This window comes from Rattus rattus, chromosome 17 (assembly GCF_011064425.1).
Source record: "Rattus rattus isolate New Zealand chromosome 17, Rrattus_CSIRO_v1, whole genome shotgun sequence".
NCBI lineage: Eukaryota > Metazoa > Chordata > Mammalia > Rodentia > Muridae > Rattus > Rattus rattus.
Window position 1 is genome coordinate 13,372,551 of NC_046170.1, and position 26,755 is coordinate 13,399,305.

Genomic DNA, 26,755 nt, shown 5'->3' on the forward strand with positions numbered 1-26,755 from the left:
TGACATCCCTAAAGCCATTGCTGAGCACAGCAAGCTGGTGAAATATAAGTGAGAAATAACACCAAATATGCAGCCTGTTCTCTGGCTGCAGTGTTGGCTTTGCGGCTGGGCTGTGACTGGCCATGTTGAACTTTGTACATAAAGGTCTCTTGGGGCAGTCCAAGTGCTCTAGAGTCTGCCAGATGTTGCAAAAGCAAACAGAGTACTTAAATGTTAATGATGCATGAAAGAAGAAATCTACCTTCAAAGGAAGTTGTGTCAAGAGACCTCAGGTCCACCTCTGGCCTTCAAGGTCACTAGAGGCCATACAACTTGGAAACTTGCTAGACAAACTGTAGCCAATCTTTTTGGCTACTTTGTCAATTCTTTTTCTTCCACCTGTTCAACCCCCAATCCTAGATAAGAGAGAAAAAAAGGATAGAAAAGGATAGAGGTGAAGTGAAAGAAATCTCTGAATAAAGTCAGGGGTCAGAAAGGGGACAACATTATGGGTAGACCACTTCCTGCTGACTACAGGTTTCAAATTCCTTGGGGCAAGTTTGATCTTTGACATCAGGGCATGTAATTTCTTCTTGTTTCTTCTTTGCTTACGGCTAACTGGGACTGTAACAACCACCAACAGCCAACCAACATCCCACCCTGCCTCTCGGGGCCCTCGCATTTATAGACCCTCTGAGAAGCGCATAGAATTCCAAACACCACACAGCCACAGAAAACTGTCTACACCTGGCAAAATCACGCTCCGACTAGAGCATGAGGCAAATCAGAGTCAGCTGTTGTGGACAGTCCAAAGCAGTCCCATATCCCACATCTGGGATCAAAATGAAAACATATTCCCATTTTATTTCTGTGTTTTTTAAAGAAACCAAAACTCTGAAACTGTCATTACAACACACAGGTAGAGTTCAGTGTGGGAAAACATGCTGAGTATGACCATTAAATGGAGAGGCACCTTGAGCACTTCTGTGGAATGCAAGCTGGGCACCTATTTCTGTGGAGGCACAGAGATGTGCTTAGTAACATAGCAGTGTACAGCATGGTCATCCATGATTCTTACTGAGTGTCAATCTTGTAGGTATGAGCTGGTCCCTCCGAGGAAACCCAGGTGTTAAGTATAAATCACAGAGATGCCTATGCAGCCTGCTACCTGCCCATTTCAGAGCCCTTTAGAAGTACCTGTCTAGGACCCTCTTGTTCCTACTTCCAGGATTTTTTTTTAAATGAATAATTTATAAGTCTTTTCATGAGTAAAAACGGGTTTTGTGTCTCCTGACTTAATTAGCATTTAAGTATTTTTGTAATAGCTTATTTATAATTTGTACATTATACAATTCACTAATTTAAATGGCACAATTCAACAGTTTTTACACTGTTTTCTAAAGTCAATTCTACTTTTTTATCTCTCAGAAAAAGAAACTCTATTTCAGTTACTCTTCTTTCTCAGTGCTGTCCTCTATTTGCTCTTAACAATTTTGTCTGTATGGCTTTGCCTGCTTGTGTAACTGTAGTGTCTCATGCCATGCGCGCCCTCCCTCCCTCTCAGTCAGTGTTAGGTTTTCAAGGGCCATCCTGTGACATCACTTAGTACAGCACTCATTCATTTTATGGTAGAGCAGCACGTCATTTTAGGTCTGTGGCTTATTTTGCCTGTGATCACGTGGGTTGTCTCAAAGCTTTGGCCATTATGAGTGTTGCTGCTGCCAGCCTCCAATTGCAGGTGTCATGCTACATGTGTTTCCATTTTCCTAGGATCTCTATCTCAGAGTGAAGTTGCTGGATCATGCACTAAGCTCCAGGTGAACTCTGAGGAGTTGCCAGACTTTCTTCCCCGTGACGACACTGTTTTGCATTTCCTCCAGTGCACTAGGGTTTCCACTTTCCATTTTCCTGCATTCCTACTGGCACCTCTTTCCTGGACTCTAGGGTGTTGTTGTGGTGAAGTCGTGTCTAACTGGGTTTGGTTCTCATTCCCTTAGTTACAAACACAGATTGCTGGCAGGTGAGTTACAGAAATCCTGCAAGTGTACTGGATGGCTCCCTTGTCTGACGCAGACACTTTCTCCCGTTTGGGGAACTTTCCAGCGTCATCCCACTTCCTTTTTGATGTTCGAAGCACAGAGGTTTTAAGTTTTGAGGAGGCCTGATTTTTCTTCAACTACTTTTGCTTTTAGTCATGTCTAAAAGCCACTGTCTAGACCAGTATTGTAAGCTTGTGACTTACGCCTACTGTTTGAACCAAGAGCTCTGCACCATTTGTCCTGGAGTCTAGGTGTGGGGTCCGTGTTTCCTCAGTCTTTACACCAGGTGTGCGGTGGGAACCCAACTCCTTACATGTTTATCACTGCTGAGTCTGAACAGGGATTTCTAACATGTTGCTAAATAGAGTAATTAGATACAATATTTATTTATTTAGCCATTCACAAAGCAAGTAGTCTGTTGGTTTTAAATATGTTGACAATATTTTCTAGCCATCACCGTAGTCCATACTAAAATAATAATCTCCAACAAAAACCAAACTCATTTAATGACTGCTTACTCCTCCCTCCATCCCTGATAAACACTGTTACACCTTCTGTCTCTGAGTTTGCAGATAATGTAGGCAGAATTACAGTAGTCATCCCTCTGCATCTTGATCATTTCACTAAGTTTAATTTCCAGAATAATTCTGAAATTTTTTATTAATGTGCTGGTCCCATTTCTTCCTGGCAGTTATTTTGCCGTGTACCTCAAGTGATTCATTATCTGATTGTTTATAGTATAATAAATGTGTTTATTATTCTCAGAGCATTAAGTAGTCTCCTCCCCAGTAAGAAGCAGAAAATATGATTGGGAGACTTTTTTCCTGGCGAGGCTTAGTCACAAGCCAAGTCTCTAGTAAGCAGCAATTCCAATGCACATCACTCTGCCCTTGACAAGTGCTAGAACGTGAAGGACGCCATGATGGGGCTTCTGTCTGCAGTGGGCAGTATAGCCGGTTTGTTTAATGCTGTGCAAGCCAAACCCTGCTGAACAGCTGTTGTTCCCTGTAGAGCTGCTACCCCACCCTCTTCTCATCCTTCTGAGCCATTCTCACCTCCTTCCACCTGCACCCTGTTGTACCTGCAAAGTGGGGTGTCATGGATCAGCCGCGAGGCTGAAGACCATCTGTGCAGGAAGCTGAGTTTACTGCCATGCAGAAAGGGTTATGGGGCCTCATAGTTTACTATGTAAATTAAATAGCACTTCTCCAACTAGATCTATAACTTCCCTCCCTCCTCGTCTGTTCAGTATTAAAGGTTTATTAATCTTGAATGCTTTAAGGACATTTGCACGTGGCTCACTTTTTTGGGGGTTGGTTTATCAACATGGGCCTCAGCAGCTAACCAGTTTTAGATATAATTTCTACTTCAAAGAAACAAAACTAACTCAATTTATTTACCTGTGTGTGGGGTTATAAAGTTTAATCGAGCACATTAATTCTCATGATTATTACAATAAAACAGATTGAAGTAGTTAAGGCATCCAGAGTGTTTCTGAAAACCTCGGCTAACTGTGTCAAACTTATGCAGACGTTGGTCTCAGGTAATTCTCTCTGTAGTCTCAAAGGACATGTGAATCTCTTACCAACCCCGATTGTACCAGAGCCTATTAAAAGATTAAATACCTTGATCAAAAACTTCAGAACTAAGAAAGTTGAATTGCCTGTTTAAAAAGAGCTTTTAATAACATCATTCTGATTAACCTGCTGAACTTATTAGAATTAAGTCTCAGTAATAAGCATGATATATAATAAAATATTTTCATCTGTAAGATGAAGATTTGTTACTCATAGATGAAATATAAAAGAGGTTAAATAGATCCAACTAAGGCAGTAAAATTTATGGTCTAAAATAAAGGTATTCAGTGAGTAGTGGGGCCTGCTACTGTGTTAATAGTCATTCCTGACATCTAACTCTGTGGAAGGAAACCAGTGAATTTCCTTGTAACTGTATTAGTTTTATGTGGAAGCTTCCTCCCCCAGATTCCCTTTATTTTTGTCTTGTCTGTCTTTCTTTCTCTCTTTCTTTCTTTCTTTCTTCCCTTCCCTTTCTTTTCTTTTCTTTTCATTTTCTCTTTTTCTTTATTAAGAGATAGGGTCTCAGGTATCTGGGTTGCCTTATACTGTATCTGTAACAGAAGGTCTGACCGGCTTGCCTCTCTCTCCCAGAGTCCTAAACGCTGCCACTCTTGGTGTGCACCAGCAAACCCAGCAAAGCCCACTTTGTACGCACTTTAGTTTACTGCATACATTGAGTGTGGCATTGTCCACTGCAGTACCCGGGAGTGGGGAGCCTCTGCTCCCCCAGGCAGTAATTTCTTGTTTATGCAGTCTTCTGCTTCAAGGTGTTTTGGGCCGCCACTATTTTGGTTAATAAAATGTATTTGTGATGAGTTCTTTGAGGCATTATTTCATTGCTGTGGCATAGTTATGGTGGAGCAGACCTCATATGCTGAGAGATCCTCAAGAGAATTCAATTTCTAGTGCTCTGTCACCTCAGCTCTCAATCTGAGAGGCGAGTTAGCACAGTTCGTGTGACTGGTACGGTGAGCCAATCTGCTCTGATGATCTTGTGAAGAAGACCAGCACTCAAAACATACATTTCAGTCATGTGAGCTCATTTTCAGGCTCTAAATTCATGTTTGAGGGAGGAGGGTCAGACCACACACATATTTCCATAGTCTGGGTACAAAATATATACTCGTTCATTTTTTCATATTCACAGGGGGAAGGGTGATTCCTGTTTTGTTTCCTTAAAATATAAATATATAAAATTCTGTATGAGGACAGACATGGTGGCACATGCCTTTAATCCCAGCAAAGGCAGAGGCAGAGAGGTAGGCAGAGCTCAGTGAGTTCAAGATGACCCTGGTCTACCCATCAAGTTCTGGTCAGCCAGGACTACATAGCGAGACCTTATGTGGTGATTCAATATTAAAAAACTATCTCCTACTTTAGAACAGACTAAAACTTTCACTGGATGTCACAGCCAGAGTTAATAACAGAACGTGGAGTCATGATTTAAGATTACTGTCCTACTGTGTGTTCAACCAGTTTTTTTTTTCTTTTGTTTTGTTAGGTTTTTGAGATAGGATCTAAATATCCCTGGCTGTCCTGAAACTTACTCTGTAGACCAGGCGGGCTTCCAACTCGGAGCTCTGCCTCCCTCTGCCTCCAGATTGCTGGGATTAAAGGAGTGCGCCCAGCATACCCAGCCTATTCCTTATCCTGTCTTCCGGGGACAGTGCAACAGTCAACCTTACTTGCCTTGGTTTTCCCTCTTCATCAGCCTAAGCTAATGCACAGCGGTAACCTTAAATTACGCACTCTCCCATGCCCCTGACACATTCAAATGAATGGGTATCGTTTGTCAAAAGCAGAAAGAACAGAAATTCAAAGCAACTTTCCCAAATGACTGAATATCTACCATAAATGGATAATGTTGAACACATTGAATAGTTTGATAAACAATGATTCTTGTAATACTATTTGTTATCTGGGTCCTTGGGAGTCAGTGACTTAATACCTCATAACACTCTGTTAAAGGCTTCTGTAAAGTCTCTTAATCCTTCCTTATATGATTCTGTGCCGTTCATAAAGACAGGATAAAGCCCTTTGTTAGGGACACACACACACACACACACACACAAAGCCAGGGATTCACAAGGCAGCCCCAGGCAGGCACAGACTCATACCCTACACATACAGAGGACGGAAGACATGGGGAGCATGAAGTGGAGAACTCACATCTGGACTTGCTCTTTGTTAAGTGAAACCAAAGGGAAGGGCAGGCAGGCTGGCTGGCTTTCTTTCTTTCTGTCTGTTCTTTCTCTTTGTCTGTCTGTCTGTCTGTCTGTCTTTTTCTATTACTTTTGGAGTTAGCCCCTGATATGCGCAAACTGACTATATTCTTGTTTCAAAAAATAAAAATCCATTTTTTATGAATTTTCTTCCTGAAGATTAAGTCTGGCTGTGTGTCTGTGTGTTGTGTGTGCACGTGCGCGTGAGTGTGTGTGTGTGAGTGATACAGTGTATGGTCTTTGCATCATAAAAGCCTAGCCTACCTCTTTCACTTCAACTATGGCCTTGCACAATTTAATCAGTTTAAGCCTTTCCTTATTTGTTATAAAGAAATGGCAACTTCTGAGTACAGTGTCACAAATGACGGTATATTTAAATTTAATAAAATGTGTCATACATTGTAAGAGCTAAATAAGTATTAATTTTAATTTTATTTTAAATTGCATATTTAGGAGATGAGAAAAATCTTGATCAGTCTAGAAGTAAATGATAGTTACCGTTGTTTTTAACAAAATTGTAAAAGTTTGATTTTACCAAAGAATATTAGGGAGCCAGATACTGGGGTGAAAGTCTGCTGACTCACCGTGGTAGAGAAAGCGCCCAGCTGACGTCCTCCATAGTCGATGTCCCACGAGGAAGCTCTTTAGAGCATCTCAGAAGGCCCTCAAGCTAAATGTCCCTCCTTTCTACTTCCTGTGCGTCTCTCTGTCCACCCTCCTGACTTCCTCTTACTCTCTGATGTTTCCTTATGTTTGTTCCCTGTCAGTTGGTTGCTTACCCTGCCTCTACCTATGGTTGACTTTATTTAATCCTGTTTACAATAAGCAAAATGCTCTTGGATTAAAGGTATGTGCTAGGGCTGAGCCACACCACAATGTCAGGATTCACAGTATGATCACATGTCCTGCAACAGTTTACAAGTATGTCGACATATGTAAGCCTTCTTGTCTTGTGTGATAGCCTTATTGGTAGTCAAGTTTTATATTCATTGATGCATTCTTAATACTCAATTGCTTATCACATTATTTTTATAAAATTCTTAAAGTGTCTGAGTAATACCTCTTCACTTGATCTTTAGCAGAAAAAGAAGCTTAAGGAAAGAAAGTTTATCTTAGCTCACAGAGTAAGAGGACTGTCCATCCAAGGAGGGAGTGTGGCAGAGCAACTGTTCTAGCTGTGAGGGCATCCTGTCAGATCCCTGGGACTATTCCATTCATACTCATGTGGGAGAGACAGATGGAAGCTGATTTCCATTTTTCTCCAGCCCATCTGATGGTGCTGCCCACAGCCAGGCTGGATCTTCCCTCCTTACTTAAACCTCCCTGGAAACACGTGGTCAGCATAAGGTTTGCTCTACCAGACACCGCTAATCCTTTTTACTCTAAAGTTGGTCCTGATAGCAGCCAACCACACTCTGATGTTTGTTGCTATAAGAATGCTACTATCGGGGTTGGGGGTTTAGCTCAGTGGTAGAGCACTTGCCTAGGAAGCACAAGGCCCTGGGTTTGGTCCCCAGCCCTGGGTTCGGTCCCCAGCTCCGAAAAAAAGAACGAGAAAAAAAAAAAAAAAGAACACTACTATCACATTTGAATCTGCTAAGTTGACTTGCTTTTCATTAGATGATTTCTATTTACCTAATACTTTGCTATCCCTAAATAAAATATTTTATAATATGTAGCTAATGAAAACAAGGCAAGAGATTATAAAACAATTAAAAGGTATAATTATATAAAAAGTGTAAAATGAAAGTCACTCTCGGGAAACGTTCCTAGAATGTACTGTCTCAGATCTATGGCTAGAGATGTGGTTTGGTTTGGTTCTCTCTTTTGATGCCTGTGTAAGCCTTTAAACCACTCATTTCTCTAACAGATAGATGTACAGTTATTCTTCTTTCATTCAGAAAATTCAGAACCATGAAGTATCCTTAGGCTCCTTGCCTTATCACATTATAGCATGTTTCCTGTGTCACATTATAGCATGTTAGTGTTCGGTCCTTGCCTGTGTCACATTATAGCATGTTAGTTCAGTCCTTTCCCGTGTCACATTATAACATGTTAGTGTTCAGTCCTTACCTTATCACATTATAGCATGTTAGTGTTCAGTCCTTTCCCATGTCACATTATAGCATGTTAGTGTTCAGTCCTTTCCCGTGTCACATTATAGCATGTTAGTGTTCAGTCCTTGCCTGTGTCACATTATAGCATGTTAGTGTTCAGTCCTTTCCCGTATCACATTATAGCATGTTAGTGTTCCAGTCCTTTCCATTATCACATTATAGCATGTTAGTGTTCAGTCCTTTCCCGTATCACATTATAGCATGTTAGTGTTCAGTCCTTGCCTGTGTCACATTATAGCATGTTAGTGCCTTCCATTTTATAAGGCTGAAGTTGACACTGAAACTGAAAGAGAAATGATATCTCCAAAGTCACACAGGCAACAGATCCAAGACTCTATTGTTCGTAGACATACTGTTCTCCTCAAATACTTCAACTGTTCTACTTCAGTGCCCTTCCCATTATGCACCTTCTACCTAACATGCTCTTCGCTAGAAATTTTCTTAGCACAGTCCTTATAATCAAAGCCTCTGACTTAATCACACATGCACACATGCACCCACATACATGCACACATGCACATGCATGCACATAAGCATGTGAGTTTACTTCTGACCAAACAGTAATCTGACTCAGTGAAAACTCCAGGACAGGTCAGGACAGAGCCCTGAGCTCTTCTGCCTCTGGGTCTTTCTACCTTCAGTGTTAATGGATGCTGAGCCATTTCTCATTTCTAGGACTCAGTTTCTTCCTCCATCAGGTTGACTGATGATTTATCATGGAAATACCTATTTCAGATAACATTGACGTAGGATTTCAACATGTTAAAGGTGGGATTTTGGCTGAGATGGAGGCCTGCCATCCTGTATGTCACAAAGACTTCTCTCACCTCTTCCCCTTCTGCTACTAGAGGACTCATCACTTTTAAAATAGGCACCAGAGAACTAATCTAGTCAGTACAAGCACAGTACAAGCACCCAAAGGAGAGACCCTCACAAGAAGCCTGCCTGTTGTATTTGCTGCTTTTCTACCTCATGTGCCCAACCTCTGGTTCCCTGCCTACCATTACAGATCTTTCTTTGGTGTGACCCACAACATGAAGTCCTTTTCAATGACACAGAAACCCACGAGGGAAAGGATGGGCTTTAGGAGCTGGCACCGCCCCTGTCCACTGCCCCTGCCCATCTCCCATCTGTAGATGTCTCCTGAGGATGGCCCTTCCCATTGTTATCTACTGGTTTCACAATATTTGCCCTTCCCTTAGGTTTAATCAAAGCTCTGAGGACCATGGCTGGGCCCTTGTAGCTGCTTTATTGTTTCTGGGAGGGAAGCAAGACCTTTAGCTCTGTCATTTCTCTAAGATAAGTGTATGGAAGCAACAAGTGACAGTAAGTGCTTGTGAAAGAGGTAAAACCTGTTTAAAAATCATTTTTTTGTGTGTGTGTGTCAAGGTTCCTGGCATTCTTCTGTAAGTTAATTGCAGTCACTGGAGGAAGTGTCAGAAAAGCTTTGCCTGCTCCGTTCACGTGGACATTGGAAACTGCAGCTGAGACCCACCAATGCTTTTAAATGAAATACAGAACCACTAATCTAATATATTAATATATGCACCCTTTGGGCTATTTCTACCTGTCTAGCTCTACTCCCGAGCCAGTTCTAGCCTTTCAAACATGCTGGAGGGTTTTTTTCTTTCTATGGGTTGCTCCATGTTGTTTCCTTGGCCTACCTGGAAATGGCAGAGCAAGATGCCCATCATCGCAGGCTGGGTGTGCCGGTTTGCTGTGGTCCTTAGCTCCTTACCTCCTGTGGAGGTGACGTGGACAAAGCATCCACTTGGTTTCTAAGGCTAATGAGGCTGTGCTGAAGGCTGGCAAGCCCTGCTGATGAAGGCCAACGAGCACGGATGGGCGTCCGCAGCCCCAGAGCAGAGGGCAGGGCAGCTTTACACACACTGCCCTTGAGACAAAACTGGCTTGGACTTACTTGTTGAATTTTTTTTCCTCTTCTCTCCCCCCCCTTGTCTTTCTTTTAGTAAAAGGCCAGCCCCAGATTATTTTACATAGTAAAATGAAGCAAAAAAAAAAAAAAATGAAGCAAATTAGAACACAGCTCAGGGCAGTGTTACCAAAATCAGAATTGAGTTTTCCATACCGTATAGATTATTTAGTAGAACTGATTTTTAATTCAATTGTCGAGCACTAAATTATTTTCTGTCAAAAGCAGATTTTTTAAGAGTGTGTTTTACAGGCAGTACTTGAAGTTATCCTACGTAGCTATTGGTAGGACTTGACACCAGTCCACCTGTCTTCACCAACGTTGGTTTCCCTATAACCACGTGATGGTTATTCTGTGTGTCAGTGTGACTAGAACACACTGCTCAGATATTTGGATAATTATTCTGAGTGATTTTGTGAGGTGTTTCTGAGTGATATTAATATTTAAGCCCAAACACTAAGTAAACTTGATTGTTTCTCCTGTGGTGGCTAGACCACATCCAATCTGTTGAAGACCTCAAAGAAGAAGCTAACCCGAGTAAGAGGAGGGTTCTCCAAGTGGAACTACCTGGGACAAGCTTTTTTCTTGCCCCTGGGCTCTTTCTGATTACTGGGTCTTCTTCCTTTTGGGTTGGAAATAATATCGTCATCAGATTCAGATTAGAACTGTAGATACTGTCTGCTGCTCCTGCTGTCTTATTAGGTTTTCTATTGCTGTGGTAAACACGGGAGGGAATCAGAGCAAGAACCTAGATCAGGAAACTGATGCAGAGATGGAGGCACACTGCTTACTGGATTGCTCCTGCTGACTCAGCCTGCTTCCCATACAACTCAGGACCACCTTCCCAGGAGTGGCCTGTTACAGGATATTTGAACCTGTTTCCAGATAGGGTGTGACTCACCCCTTAGCACACACTTTTAATCCCTCCTGTTGGGACACAGACATGTCCTTAGCACATAGCTTTAATCCCAAATGAAGGTAAAGTTAGTTTGTAGAAGGAAGCACCCATGTTTGAAAGTGATATCTAATTGAGTAGCAGAAAAAGTGATAAATCAGAGAAAAGTTTGACAGAATAGTATATGCCCAACTCTCACAAGAAGAGAGAGGAAAGGGAAGCTACTTAAGGGAGAGACAGACAGTACAGGAAGCAGAGAGTGGGTACCGTGCAGGAATGCCATAGAGTTCATGAAGAGCAGCACAGTAGAGTCGAGAGGGAGAGCAGAGCAGCAGAGAGGGAGAAGGAACCGGTTTTACCAGAAGAGTTTTACAGGACAGACTGAAGAGAGAACAAAACACAGGTAAAGACAGAATGAGCAAGAGGATGAGAATGAGCCAGAAGATTAGAAGAGATTGCTAACGTTTGAGGCCAAGCAGAGCAATTCAGAGGCCAAGAGAAAAGCCAGATTTAATAAGTCAGCTGGGAGAAGAGTTTGAGCCAGAAAAACTGAGTTGAATCAGTCAGCCAGAGATCAGAAAGAGCTAGAAAGGGTGAGTTTATTCAGCCAAAGTCTCAGGGGCTCAAAACATTCTTGGCCTAGATTAGATTTTATGGAGGCTAGAAGCTTCCAAGACTAGGGCTAGGAAGGAGTAAACCTCCCAGATGACAATTACACCCAGAGAATAAAAGTTACTTTTACAGTGGCACCACCAATAGTGAGCCTGGCCCACATCAGTCATTAATCAATAAAGTGCCTGACACATTTGCCCATAGGCCAATCTTACAGATGCATTTTCACAACTGAGAAAGTTTCTTCCCAAATCACTGTAGCTTGTGTCGTTGATGAAAAGCCATCCAGCTTACCACCAACTCCATACATCTTGCAATTCATCCCATCTCATAATACGTAATCTACTTCCTTATAATGAACACTCTCCCCACCTGTGTTCTTTGTCCTGCTCCTCTCCATGTGAATGTGCATGTGAGTTCTGAATCTCTGGAGAACTCTGCTTAGGATAAAATACAGCAGCAGCAACACCAGCACGTAACTTGTGAAGCATACACTATAACCAACGCTGTTTTGACCTCAGCCCTTTTATAAATGCAGCCAAGTGCTGTTCTGCTGCTGTGATGTGTGACCTTGGAGAAATTCCATAATCTCTCTCTTTCTCAGTGCTATTTTCCTCATTTTTAAAGCAACTATCATCATGAGAATGTACAACAGAGTGCTGAATAACACACGGCATGTAGCAGGCTCTTGAGACATACTAACAGTCTAATAATACATGTACCACACATACTAATCTTCTAGTAACACATGTACAAGAGTGCTGAATAATGCATGGCATGTAGCAGGCTCCCAAGACATACTAACACCAGAGTAGATGACAAATATAAGCCATAAAACAAGGAGACGAGTCTTCCAGGAAGCATTACTTCCTCCGAATTCATTTTTGAACATCTGTGTATCTTTCCATACCATTGTCTTGAAATAAGAGCCACACCTCTCCCTTTGCCTGTGCCTCAAAGTTGGGCCTATTGATCTCTTTTCACAATAGTTTTCTCAGGATTCATAATCCAGTGGTAGTAATGCCTTGAATGACTAGTGGGACGTTTAGCTTTCAAAAATAAAATTAAACACCTGATATTTAATAGTGCCCCTATGTAAGCACAATTCTTTCATTGATTTTGGTTCAGTAAGTTGGCTTTTCTTAAATGCTTAAAAGTGTGAGAAAGTGTTAATCATCATGAGACAGCTATGAAATAAATATGAAGATATAGTCTATATTCTATGTACTACATGTGAAAAGAACACCATGAATTATAGTCATTAAGAGGAAGACAATGCCAGGAGTATGCTGTGCTTTCCATAGCTGTGTGAGAGATGAGGATGGGTGGATGGATAGATGGATGGATGGATGGATGGATGGATGGATGGATGGATGGATGGATGGATGCATGGGCCAACTCTAGAAAGAGGTCTGAATAATCTTTGCAATTTTCAGTTTGTGAGATGATGGAAAACTGGGTGAATGAAGTTGTGATTGGGAGACATCTACTGAAAATGTTATGTAATTAAAACTTGTGTCTTATGGTGAATTGCCTATTGAAAGGCATTAGATTAAATGAAAGAACAAGAAAGAGAAAACTCTAAGGAAACACCCGCATTAAGGTTTTTCTGAGCACCCTTGAAACTTTATCACACTGCTTATTTATAGTTCCCAGGTGCAGAGCTTCTCTTGCTACTACTTTGGCCTGATTTGAGTAATTTAAAAACTTAAATCTAGACAGATGTGCATGCAATGCCTTAATTATCGTCTCACATTCTGAGTAAGATGAATTGTAATTTTAATCTAGGTACTACCCAGCTGACAGGAAAGGCATTTTGTAAATGTTCTTCTATCTACTTAAAAATGGTTAATATTGTAAATTAATGTTAAATGTGTTTGTTATCATAGTGGGAAATATAAAAAAAGCAGCCTGATTTTATTTATAGGCATGAAAAATTTTAATGAAAATATTTTCAACCATGGTTTAACATTAATCATCATGATTAACATGTGTTACATTAACATTTATAGAAATTTAGTATGATTATGTCCTATTGTTAAAAACAACCATATTTGCAAACAGTTTCTGTGTATGTTTAGGATTTATATATTGTAACCTGGAATACTAAAACGTGTTTTCCTTCCAAACTATTGAATAATTACCAAGGTACCATGTCCATTCCCAGTGTAAAAACGGTCCTTCCAGTCTGTCAGAATATAGTTCATAAACATTTCCCCCCAAAATGTCCTAAAGTAATGTATGGGTGCCCAATTGTCGCTGTAAATATTTCAAACTCCGCTCTATGCTCCCAGCCGACACACACATAGCTCTGCATCCCCCATGCCCCACCCAAGAGCTCTGGATTCATGAATGGAAGATGTGCAAACATTCTGCAAGCCTATCTAAGCTGCATGTCGCTCAAAAAGCTCAGTGACTGACTAAACCTCCAGGATTGCCTAATGTGATGGACTTCCCAGAAAATCTGCTGGATTCTTTTTTGTAGTGAAGAGTTCTAACAAATCTGTATCTTTTGTTTCCCCTTTTAGCTTTTCTTGGAAACCTAATTTCCCAATTTCAGATATCCTTTCCTGAATCTCCTATCCATTATTCTTCTTTCCTTTCTGTGTTTCTTGGTCGGTTCCCTTAACTGGGCAGGCTCCTGTCAGAGTGCAGGGTGGCTGCTGGAGTGATGCCAGAAGTCTTTGGAACCTCAAACATTGCTAATGTTTATTTTAATATGTCTTAAACAGCTCAATGGTTGGGCCACTTCCTAGCTCCACGTGGCTGATGTACTTTTCAATAATCACTCACTAATCACTCTATACTCCATCTTGGCTGCCCCAAACCCAGACCTACAGTCTTCCTGGGCCATGATCCCAGCTCTTCCATGTCGACCATCTCTCTATTCTGCCCTTCTCAGGTGTGGCAACTACTCCATTCCCCAACAGCTACCTCCTTTCTCCTCCCTCGGTCCCTGGCCCGAGACTCCCAAAAGTCCCACCTCTGTCTCCCTGCTGGCTTCCTGTTGGCTGCCAGCAACTTTATTTACCAACCAAAACCAACTGGTTGCAGGCACCCTCAGCATCTTCTATACACTGAGTTCTGAGTAATTTTGGGGACCAAATTAACATAATGCAGTCCTGGCTTTCTTTGGTGAAAATCAGCAATGTAAGCAAGTGTAAGTTCCTCCCCAACTTGCTTCTTGGTCATGATGTGCAGGAATAGAAATTCTGAGTAAAATAGATGTTATGATGCTCAATATCTTTTTGAACTGTGAAGGGGTACTGTCAGGAGTAGACATGTCTTCTAGTCAAAAATATATATTAATAATGAAGTGAATTTAAATGTTATATTCTACAGATTTCCGATGCTTCTGAAGACTATGTACTTATAGTATATGTGAACTGTTAAACCTTGACTACTCCTAGCTATTTCTATTTGGATAATATTGAAAGCACTTTATTATAGTTAAATCAGAATCTAATATAACCACGAGTTTACTACTTGGCCCCTAACTTGCATTACTTAATCATCCTAAGCAGTTTGTAATGGCAGCTATTAGAAGGACTCCTTCTAAGCCTTGCATTTTTAAATGAGTTGCATAGGCAAAATGCCTGTCCAAGACTAACAAAATTAATTTTAAATTTTGTATCAATATATAAAGATTTATACCAATGAAAACCTCAATCCTGTATCAATATATAAATTTTGTACCAATGTAAGAAATTATAATTTCAATTTTGCATCAATTATAAAGATTTCTACCAATGTAAGATTATGGTTATACAATGTTTTACTTAAGAATAAATTTAGTAATCTATTCCATATACCTAATTTCTTATAATATTTACTCTATCCTCCTTTTTTTCCCTTAACCTCCTTCTTTTTACCTAGGAAAGAAAAGATAGAGGAGAGCAAAGGAAAGGCAGACATCTCCAAGTCTAAGCTCTCTATTTAGTTTCCTCCATTTTCAAAATTATGACCATTTCCAAATCACTCCTTAAAATGACAACATATCTATAATTTATAGAATAACCATAACCAGACAGCCAAACCTAAGGAATAGGGATGACGATTCTATGTGGCTTCTTCCTGTTAAATAGGTGCAATGAATGTGTGTGTGTGTGTGTGTGTGTGTGTGTGTGTGTGTGTGTGTGTGTGTGTGTGTGTGTGTTTAAAGGGGTAGGGAGAGGTAGGAAAATTGGAAAAATTGGTTAGACTTAAGAAAGCTAGATTTTGAATCTGTTATCCAGTCTCTATATATTTGAAAGGATCAGGGCTTGACTGAAGCTCTCTGACCGGATGTCTGAATGGTTGGATGAACCAAGGTCACCCAGGAATCACCAGCTATTCCTGAAGCTGTTCTGGGAGCAAGTGTCTGGAAACAGCTTCAGGAGGCTGGAAGCTAGAACAGTAGATCATTTTCAGCATCCCTGAGGATGATTCTTGTCAGAGTTGCACATTCTGTAATATATGAATCCTTTAACCAGAATTTTAGTATTAAGATACTCATGGATTGTACAAGGCACACAGATCAGTTAAGGATGAATTTTTGCTCCTTGTTTGAGCAGATAAAAGACAACTCTTTTTATGAGTTAATTTGATCAATAACCAATTATAATTATTCTTCAAGCATGCCATGTGAAGGATGACATGATGAATCTTAAAAATCCCATAACCAATAAGATTTATTGTCTGATTTTAGCTGAAGATTTAGCTTAAGGTATTTTTACGTCTAAGCCAGTTACAGGCCTGTTCCTATGTGGAAAAACCAGCAAATCATGCTACCTGTTACAATCCAAATCAGGATTTAAGAAAACATTTTAAGGTCTAAGAAAATATTCTTATGTTTAAAAATACAAATTATGATGGAAAGTGATTTCTGTATAAAACTAAGTCACTAAGACAAGATAGATGGTGAAGCGCTTTCTCCAAAGTTGCCAGATACAAATGCACGGACACTGTGAGTGTCATTCTGACCTCATGGTTTTCATAAGTGTTTGCATTGTATGTAATTTAGTGATAGAAAAGACAGAGCCTTTTAATGGACTAAAAGGGAGAAATGTAGAGAAAATGTTTTAAATAAATTTAAAACTAATGAGGAAATGAGCCAAAGCCTTTGGACTTGGCATTCATTAATAAATAATCTTAGAATTGTCATTCTGGGAGCAGGGGCTGGAAAGAAAAATGGATTTAACATTTTTATGAGTTACTTTCTATTGATTGAATAACAATAAATAATATAACAAAAATTTCTGGAGCTGGCATGATCTATAAGGTAAACCTCGAGGTAAAATGCAACAATGGAGCAGGAGAGACCCAGGGAAAGCAAGTTTCATAGTAGGAAAGAGAAGACCCCAGAGGAAGGGATCAGGGTTGAGACCCATGTGATGAGAAGACATTCATTCGGTCATCTGTAAAGAAAGCATACTAAGTAATTACAGCCACTGCCAAAGCCCTGTGATGGGAACTCAGCTGTGAAAGGGCAGAGAGAGCTCAGTGTCACTAGAACATGGTAGGGAATAAGAGGAAGATGAGGTGGGCAGGAGCTAGAGCAGGACCTTAAAGCCATGGAAAGCAGTTTAGTTCTTGTCCCACCGGTGACAGGAGAGCACTGGGGAGTCTGTGCGGTACACATGTGGGGTGAGGTGGGGAATCAGTGACGAATGATGGGCTTACAATTTTTAAATAGCTGTCTGAAGACTAGACTTTCAGGGATCTTCTCTGGTTTTTACATACCTGTCTGTAGGATGGAGGTTATGAGCAGACAGAGTTGAGGTTGAAGCAGATAGAAGAGTTAGTTGACTACTAAGTGAGGACCATGGAGCCTTAGAGTAGGATGCCACTGAAGGCGGGATGGAGAGATGGAATGTGTTTAGGGCGTGTGGGTGAACAAGGGGTAAGAAGCCATGTACCACACTGTAGTGGTGTAAGTAGACTGGGTTGAATCCCCACCTTGCCACTTACTGACTTTAATTTGGCTGTAGAAATATTGGTTTTGTGCTGCTGGGATCAAACACAGGGGCCTCACACATTCAAGGCGTGTGCTCTGCCCAAAGCTATACTCCCAGCCCCTGATATGTTTTTGTTTTTGTTTTTTTAACAGTCTCTGCCTCAGCTTTTTCATCAGTATGAGAATCATTGTAATGTGCTGGTCAAGTGAGTTTGTGAATAAATGAGGGAAACAGAAAATAATGGTACCATAGTGCTGCAGGAAGGAGAGGGAAAGAGACTTTTAGAAGTTGAAAATATTACATTAGAGAAACTATCACTCAGAAAGGACTAATTACCTTCTCTTCTAATTAAAGCAATTGACACAGCAAAATTGCAATCTTTAAATAGCAATTGGTTTTTAAAGAAAATGGTTCTGACTTGGATAGTGAAAGGAATGGACTTGTAGTGGTGCTACCCCTGCTGAATGCTTTCTGGAATTCATGATGACATAAATTCCAATTCCTCATATGCTGGTTTTCAGTACTGTTAGGATCTCTTCAGTCATAACCAAGTCCTCACTGTGATTTAAGGTACAAAGGCTGTTTTAGCTCTCAACACTGGGCCATCCCAGTGGCAACAGTGTTAACACAAACACGTGTGATTCAGAAAGATGATGGCAGCTGACCCGTCAGTCCGTGGCTGCTTCATTGTTGGTGAGCTGTATGTTTTGACTTGCTGTTTGCTGAGACTCAAGCACCTTCATCCCAGAGACAGGGACTCCTAGTTCTCATCAGCTTAAGGCCTGCATTTGTTGTTGGAAATCTTCACTCGGAATACTTTACTTTTCTCTCTGTTTTGAGAAACAGTCATTTACAAGGTCTTATTAAGGTCTTAGTAACCTTAGCTAGGTGTGCTTGAGTTTCCGGCATACCGTCTGACAGCATACTGTCGGGATGCTGGACTTGCAACTGAGAAGTGGTTGTATTTGATCAGTACGTCCAGAGCTCCCTAACACTATTAATTCATACAGGCTTGAAACTGGGTTCATTTTAGCATATATTTAATCATATGTGTGTAATATGTATTATAGCGACTCTTCCCACACGAGTAACAAATTCCCAGTACGATCTTTAGTTATAACTACAAATGCAATGACTGATATTTAGTGATCATGTCATATAGCCGAATGTGTAGGAACTATATATTAGAAAAAAGCTATTTGATATATATCAAATATTATATACATACATACAAGTACCAAAGGAAAATTGGCTAACAGCAAAAGGAATAATCTTATATATGGTTAAGATGTCAAATGAACAGTTTTTACTCTGTCATTTTTTTATGGAGAGCACATAAATTGAACTTTTTTAGTTCCTCATCTTCCCTTCAGAGTTAAATGATGGAAAATTACTCTCGGTCCCCAAACTACTCTTATGCATCATTCAAAAAAGCCCTGACAGGCTGGCCTCTCCAGCGGTGATGAGATTTATGACTTTACCTCCTCAGTCTTCCGTTACTCTGTCTACGCCATCAAATTGATTAGTAGGCAGTGGTGGGCGAGAAAAGAAAGGCAGTGCTTAGATCCAGCTGCTGTCCGTCACTTTAATGAACCTCAGAGATAGTTAATATTGTCCTTGATTCTCATTATAGCTGGCATGGCCACATCTTTTTTCATTGTTTCTCTTTCCTGTTTCTGCCTTGCAGGGCCCACTGGAAAATGACTTGGTGGTTCATGTGGCACTTGTAGCAGAAAGCCAACGGTGAGATGCAGAGGAGTGGTGTGTCCTTCGTGCGAAAGGGAGGGGGTGCTGCTTCATGTTTATCATATTGGGGTGATGTGAGGGGGTGGGGTGCTGTGAGGGGGAGGGGTGCTGTGAGAGTGGAGGGGGGTGCTGTGAGGGTAAGGGGTGCTGTGACTGGGGTGCTGCTTCATGCTTATATTGAGGAGTGGGGGAGGTGCTGTGTAGGTGTTATGAGGGGGAGGGGGTGCTATGAGGGATGGGGTACTGTGAGGGTGGGGGTGCTGTGAGGGGAAGGGGGTGCTGTGTGGATGGGGGGTGCTGTGAGGGGAAGGGGGTGCTGCCTCATGTTTACCATATTGAGGGTGGCAGTAGAAATAAACCTCGGTCGTTTCTAGGATATCATCAGTGTGACCTTACATGTCATGAAGTATACTTTTCATGTTTAAGCATGGACATTAACTTGAGAAATTAGTGACCATAGATTACAGAGATTACCAAAATCATTGCCTGCCTTTCTGACTGCCCCTCAGTCTCCCAGTAATTTGGGGAAGAAGCCCTTGAGGGCTTTGGACTCTGGGATACGTGGTATATTGCAGATAGTGACAGTTACCATATGTTGTTCCAAGCCAGCCCTATCTGTCCCTTTTACCTCCTTCGTTCACAGTTCCTGAACTATAAATGCATTGTGTAAAAGTAGCTCTCTCTTCTTCCCTGTCCCCCTCACCTCTGACCTCTCTAGCCTTCAGGTCTTCCTCAATACCTACGGGATTCAGACTCAAACGCCCCAGCAGGTGGAGCCTATTCAGATCTGGCCTCAGCAGGAGCTCGTGAAAGTAAGTGATTCTGAGACTTCCCCTTGCCTGGCACCGAACAAAATGGTTGGCCTTAATTCAAAGGCAAAATGCATAGTTAAGTTTAAATCGTGAAGTCTTAAAGTTGGTAATTAAGGTGACCAGTCCACTTTATCAGACATTGTTAGAAAACAAAATGAACAAAATCCTTCCTTGTGTGGATGATCTCCTACTGCAGTTCTTATGTGAAAGGCCAATCATTCATTCACCAGCAAACAGCTGACATGTGCAAAGCACTGTGGGTCACCTAAGTGACCTCTGAGTCTAGTGATGTTTATGGCATAGAAAACAACAACAAAAACCAGTTATTACAGTCCCCTCTGAGAAGAGCTACAGTAGGTGTTCGTACCAACTGCGGTGTGATCCCAGACTGTTGTTGTAAAAATATAAAAATAAAAAAGTAAGAATTGTCTTTTACCCTGCTAGGTCCGCACCGCGGTGCCCCAAGATATCTGCTAGATATCTGGCGGAAACACATCCAAGCCACGCACTTTCCTACACTCAAACCCTCACATAAAGAACACACAACACAATAATCTTTGACCGAATTGGTAAGATATAATTGCCCACTTAAACATACAAAGCCCGGTACATCCATCCCTTGAGAACATTAATAACAACCTGTAAATACACAGAGCACAATCTTATTATCACCTGCCATCTTGTCCTGCCACGGCTTCTCTGCCCCTCTCTCCCTCCTGTCTCTCCTTTCTCTTTCGTCTCCTCCTCTTCCTTCAAACTTCTCTCCCGCCCATCCTTCCTTCTCCTCCAATGACAGGCCTCCTTCTATCCTGTACCTGCCCCTCACCAGTACTTTACAAATTCAATGGAGAGAAGGTTCTGGTGAAGTCACCTGAGTTCTGAGTCCTTGACGAGGCAGCAGTCTTTGGGGCAGTGAAATTAGCATCGAAATACAGATAACTCCAGGGCAAACCTCAACCCCAGACAGTAGAAAGCACAGTTGGGCAGTATCTGCGTCAGCATCGAAATACAGATAACTCCAGGGCAAACCACAACACCAGACAGTAGAAAGCACAGTTGGGCAGTATCTGAATCAGGCATGTCCAACTACACTTCACTGTCTTAAACATGTTAGCAAACGATGCATACTTTGGGTGGAATATGACTTACAACAGACTTATGAGCAAGATGTCGGCCTCCCTATGCTCGTGTGAAGATGGAAGAGTATTGATCCTGTCTTCCAAATCAGCTACATCCTGTCTTCCAAACCAGCCGCCGTGTGGGCTTCCTCCCCTATGATGTTGTTTAAAACCACCTGTTTTAAGTCTGCCTTTTAAAAGAAAAAAAAAGTCTTCTTGCTAATTTTATTTTGAGGCACACGTCTTGATGGCAGTTGCTGCCCCTTTTCTTCTGAGAAGCTGCATCCTATTTCAGCACACTAACAAGGCATAAGGACAGACAGCTGGGAGCAGGGCTGCTGCCTTGGATGCTTGAAGCTTGCAATGTGGCTGATGACTGCATCTCGGTGATCTGACTACGAACTTAGGGTGAAGCATGTCTGCATTTCCAAGTGGTTCGCTCACTCCCACGGATTTCGGCACCCTCGTTATAGGGGTTTATATACATGGAGGCCGCCTTACTTACCAGGCACCACCTACTCAGCTGTCAAAGCTCCCATGTCATAGTTCAGAACAACGGAGAGTCCTTTCACTGCAATAAGGAGTAGCTTTCCTACCTAAGTAAGCTGAGTTCAACTTGTGCATCCTGATTGGTGAATTTTACTTCTGGCCCCCCAAAAATATCACATAATTTAGTCGTACTGTTATTTAAGTAAATGTAAAAGTAATTGTGGGAAGGTCTATCAAACCTTCTGTCATGTACTGTAATCTCCTTGCTTTAGAGTGATACCTGCACAATAGGCTAGGGAGGTCATCCCTAATCGCTTGCTCACCTGGCCATCCATTCAGTATTTCCTGAGGACCAGCCATGTGCCAGGCACTGTGCCAGTCAGGCCATACTTCTGAAGAACGCACGGTTCCAAAGGAGAAATAGCACAAGAGCTCAGTGGTGTGAGAGAACCTATTACAGCATCAGTTACTTACCTTCCACCGCACACACGTGCCAGTCACAGAGCAACTCGTAGCTGTCAGTTCGCTCCTTCTATCCAGGAAATCAAGGCCTTACTCAGGCTTGGAGGCAGGTATCCTCACCTACTGAGCCGTCTGGCCAATCCCATTTAAGTCTTTTAAAGTGACTTAAGTATAAAATCAATTAGAAGAAGAGATAGAGGAATATACTTTCCTAGCTTACTAAGACAGAAAGGCCACACTTACGATGCCAAAAAAGCAGTTTAGAAGTTGACTGGCAAATGTCACTAAATAAAGCATATAAACCTATGATATCAAGCCTGATTGTGACATTTTCTAGTCAAAAATATGTTATTATTGGAACACCATGTAATATAAAAAGTATTTTTTATAATTTCGTTTTTTTCTCCCTGCCACTTAGTTCCCAAAGCAACCACTCCAAGACTAGACTAATCATTTATTATTAAATGCGTAGGCCACAGGCTGTAGCTCGTAAACGTACCTAACCCATTCCAACCACTCTGTGTCTACCGTTTGGTTAGTTGCAGCTCCTTCAGTCCTGGCACGCCTCTGCGTCTCCTCAGGTCTCCTCGCTCTGTCTTCTCCGGTCTCTCCCTGCAGCTCTTCTTACTCTCGTGCTACTTCCCAGAAACCTCTCTTCCTGCCAGTGTCCCACCTCCTATTTCCTGCCTCAGCTCATTGGCCATCAGGCTTTTTTATTAACAGGTGATGCTTCTAAGAGATTCTCTCTACAGTGTAATTCTCCGATTTTCTCACATTGAAACCTGAATAAACATTTACTTCAAAGGGTAAAGCTCTCTATCTTACAAAAAGAAGGACAAATACTCAGCAGACAGGGGAACACGAAAAATCAAGACCCTACACTGGAAAAAAAAAATGCCAAAAAATATTTGAATATATGAGGATGAAAGTAAAATGAAATATCCTTTCAACCCAAAAGACTGACGTAAAAACCTATGTAAATTTTACATCTGTATCTATAGAGAGAAATAAACACATACATAACATAGAAAGAGAGGGGCAGGGAGAGGGAGAAGATAGAAAGCTAGGTGTTATATTTCAGAAAGAAAGGGCAGTCTCTTTGGTCAAGCAAGTCCATTTGCATATCCAAAGATAGCACTTGAAGTTTTTTTTTTTTTTTTTTGGTTCTTTTTTTCGGAGCTGGGGACCGAACCCAGGGCCTTGCGCTTCCTAGGCAAGCGCTCTACCACTGAGCTAAATCCCCAACCCTTGAAGTTTTTTTAATAACAATTTCATCAGGAGGTGGGGGCTATGTAGGTAAAGGGCTTCCTGGTGGGAGGTTTTCAGCTCCTAGCAGACCTAGTTACTGCTATTCTACTGTGGCACCCTTCCTGCCCTCTAATGTATCTGTTTGTACGTCTTGTCTGGACACCTCCATAATAAACTCGATAACTAGGAAACAAAAAGATCATGTATTATGAATACACATTTATGTAAATGCGCACTCATTGATCCTTCTGTATATTGCGAGCGTATATTTAATCTGTGTCCTTTAAGAATCTTTTGATGCTTCTTTAGGTTTACTCAGTAACTTACACACCCCTTTCAAAATATATCAGAGTCAAATAATTGTTGTACAAGGTATGAGAATAAGCAAGACCAACATTTTGGGTTGGAATACTTTGAAATTCATGTAATCAGAAAGCAAATTAGTAAAATAATTTCATTTTGATAAAATATTTTTAATAACTTTAAGTGGATATATATATATGTGTGTATATATATATTTAGAGAGAGAGAGAGAGAGAGAGAGAGAGAGAGAGAGAGAGAGAGAGAGAAGGGGGGAGAGAAGGGAAGCATCTGTCTCTTGAATTGCTTTATGAATCAAAGCCTAGCAGGTTGTTCTGGTCTACAAGTATGATAACAGTGTTACAGTCTAGAATGTTGTTAATTGAATCTAAAAGTTTTGCTTTGAAAAACTCAGTGCCTGCCCCCAAGCCAGAGTTGTTTGGCTGTGTGTTGGTCCTAGCTGGGCCTCCCTGGCAGCATTTCTCTATAGTTGCCATTGCTAAGCCAAGTATCTTGTGTCTTGCAGGCTTATTTCCACCTGGGTATCAATGAAAAGTTGGGTCTGTCTGGAAGGCCAGATAGGCCCATTGGCTGCCTTGGTACTTCAAAGGTGAGAGAGTGCTTTCCTCATGGAGTGCTGTTGGGTAGTAATTCTGCATGGGGAAGTCATGCTTGGCCTCTGGCCATCCCTGTCACATTCCATTATGGACTTGAGGCAGTTATGTGAGTTACAGTTTTCTGCACATCAATCTTACTTACTGTGTGTCGTATTATTGAAGCTTCCTGGGATAAATGAACATCTCACTGCTGTGCCTTTGCTGAGCCTTGTAAAGCATTTGTAACAATATGTACTCAGGCACAGGGGTTTCAGCCTCAGAGAGAGAAACGTTCTACTTTAAATTTACTGTCACAGTGACTCAAGCAAAAACTTTAAAGTTAACTCTTTATGGACTTTGCAAGCTATCATTTGCCCTTTCAGAAATAAGCATCTGTGTTAATTATCGTTGAGATGCGGGGCGCCGTGCCTTGTGTTTTGCATGTGTGCTTTCTGTTTCCTCTTGCAGATTTACCGCATCCTAGGAAGGACCGTGGTTTGTTACCCTATCATCTTCGACCTCAGTGATTTCTACATGTCTCAGGATGTGCTCCTGCTCATAGATGACATAAAGGTAGCTCTGGGCAGAGGTGACCTTGTTCACACTGGTTTCTGACAGGTGTCTTAGTCGGAGGACTCCTGGGTGTCCATGACGCTGGGCTTCATCAAGTAAAACATGCAAATAAAACAGTGCCTTTGCAGAGTTTGGAATTCTAGCCACACTAAATGAAATCCCACTCTTCTATAAGTGATAATGTTTAAAACTATGCTTGTGTGATATTAGTAGTTCATCTCCCTTTGAGAGAAAAATTAGAGTAATTTTACTTGTGAAGACTGTCCAGTAGGATCTTGACTAACCCATAACTGTATGGTTAGGATCTGTTCCACTCTACTCTGTGTGGAGAGGAGAGAGAACCGTGGCCACAACACCTGGAGCCAGACTGTGTCTGTCAATCCCTGACTCTGTGAATACCAGCTGTGTGTTCTCAGATGTCATTCAGCTCCTGTATACTCTGATTTTTTATCTGTAAAACCAGACAATCAAAGGGCCATTCTGAGTGATCAATGAATTAATTTGTAAAACAGTCAGGTACACAGAAAGTTTGTGATGGTGATGGGACTCCATAGCCAATCAAAGCACTGTCCACACATCACGGATGGTTTCTACAGATGCGGTTCATTTTCTTCTGCTTCTTGGTACTAATCCATAGTGAAGAGTAGTGACAGTCTTCTGAGTGATGGAGCAGGGGAGTAACTGTTTTTCAATTCACTTATGAGCTGCACTTTGTTAAGGTGAGAAAGAAACATGACGGGAGGGAGAAAAGAAAGGCATGAATGAACAGGAACCTCAGAACAGAGTGCAAGGTGTAAAGTGAGAAGGATTCTTCGCTTCTAAGTAGCCTAAAGTATCCCGGGTTTGATTATAAACTATTATAACTGTTCTGGGCCCTTTGCCTCTCAGTTAGGGATCCCAGCAATCTCAGACACTATTCCATGACATCCTACCTCAATCTAATTTTTTGATAGAATGCACTACAGTTCATTAAGCAATATTGGAAAATGCATGGACGCCCACTTTTTCTTGTTCTCATCCGGGAAGACAACATAAGGTAGGTTGATGAAAAAGCCAGCCACGGGACTGAAGAAATGGCTCCACGCTTCAGGGCCTACACAGCTCTTGCAGGGGACCTGAGTTCACTCTTGCAGGGGACCTGAGCTCACTCCCCAGTACTCGCGCCAGCCTCTAACTCCAGCTCCAGGGATCTCATGCTCATCTGCCCCCTATGGGGACTGCATTCACATGCGCACACACATAAAGTTGCACTTGCTTTATGCCATTAACACAGAAAGTTAGAAGGCTGAGCCTCCTGGTATTTCTCTATTCTTAGCATGTTGCGAGCTCTTTTGCATATATAGCAAATATTTCTTTGTTCATTTTGCTTCCTATTGTTAATAAGGTTGTTTTGTTTATCTTCTTTATTCTAGAGGTAGCAGATTCAACCCCATATTAGACATGCTGGCAGCCTTTAAAAAGGGGATAATTGGAGGAGTCAAAGTTCATGTTGACCGTTTACAGGTAGCCTTCTAAACTTCAGTACTTCTGGTTCAGGACAGCTCATCTGCTATGCTTCTCAATGTGTTTTACAAGTTTCATTCTGTGCTTACCGTCCCACTCCTGTTGTCCCGGACTCAGTTTGTCCCTCTGTACCCATCAGGTGCTTGAACAGTGGCTGCTTCTTAAGAGAATTTCAGACTTTGGTAGCTCAGCTTCACTTTGGTATTTGTAGAAACAAGTCTATCAGTAGACTAATGACTTGCCTATAATCTTGGGTTTCTACAGGCATTTTGGTTATCTCTTGGTCATATGGGGTTTTGCTTACTGAACTGTACTGTCCAACCAGGAGAGAGCTTTGTCCCATCCAAGCACTACAGCATTACCAGCACAGCTCCTAAATGGAAGCGCCCATTGGTCCCCAGGGAGAGCACTGGTGTCTCCCTTAACACCTCTTCCAGGAAAATCACATATTTGTAACTAGTTTAATCCTCTCTAATCCCAAGTGATGCTTTAAAATTGCAATCTGTAGAGTACTGATAGTATTTGGCATTAGCCAGTGAACTTAAGCTAAACATTTACTTTATGATCAGAAATAGCCAATAAGGGCGAGTAGACTATA

General features: G+C 41.5%; 1 protein-coding gene across 5 annotated transcripts in view; it reads left to right on the plus strand.

The window, feature by feature from the left end:
- Phkb (phosphorylase kinase regulatory subunit beta) overlaps window positions 1-26,755 on the plus strand; it is a 175,650-nt gene that overhangs the window by 109,226 nt on the left and 39,669 nt on the right. For all 5 annotated transcript variants that reach the window (XM_032887767.1, XM_032887766.1, XM_032887768.1 and 2 more), the window contains 6 exons: window positions 18,998-19,053; window positions 19,775-19,868; window positions 24,012-24,095; window positions 24,550-24,654; window positions 25,608-25,690; window positions 26,067-26,157. In XM_032887767.1, coding sequence (XP_032743658.1) covers window positions 18,998-19,053; window positions 19,775-19,868; window positions 24,012-24,095; window positions 24,550-24,654; window positions 25,608-25,690; window positions 26,067-26,157 — 513 coding nt within the window. The remainder of the gene's footprint in view (window positions 1-18,997; window positions 19,054-19,774; window positions 19,869-24,011; window positions 24,096-24,549; window positions 24,655-25,607; window positions 25,691-26,066; window positions 26,158-26,755) is intronic.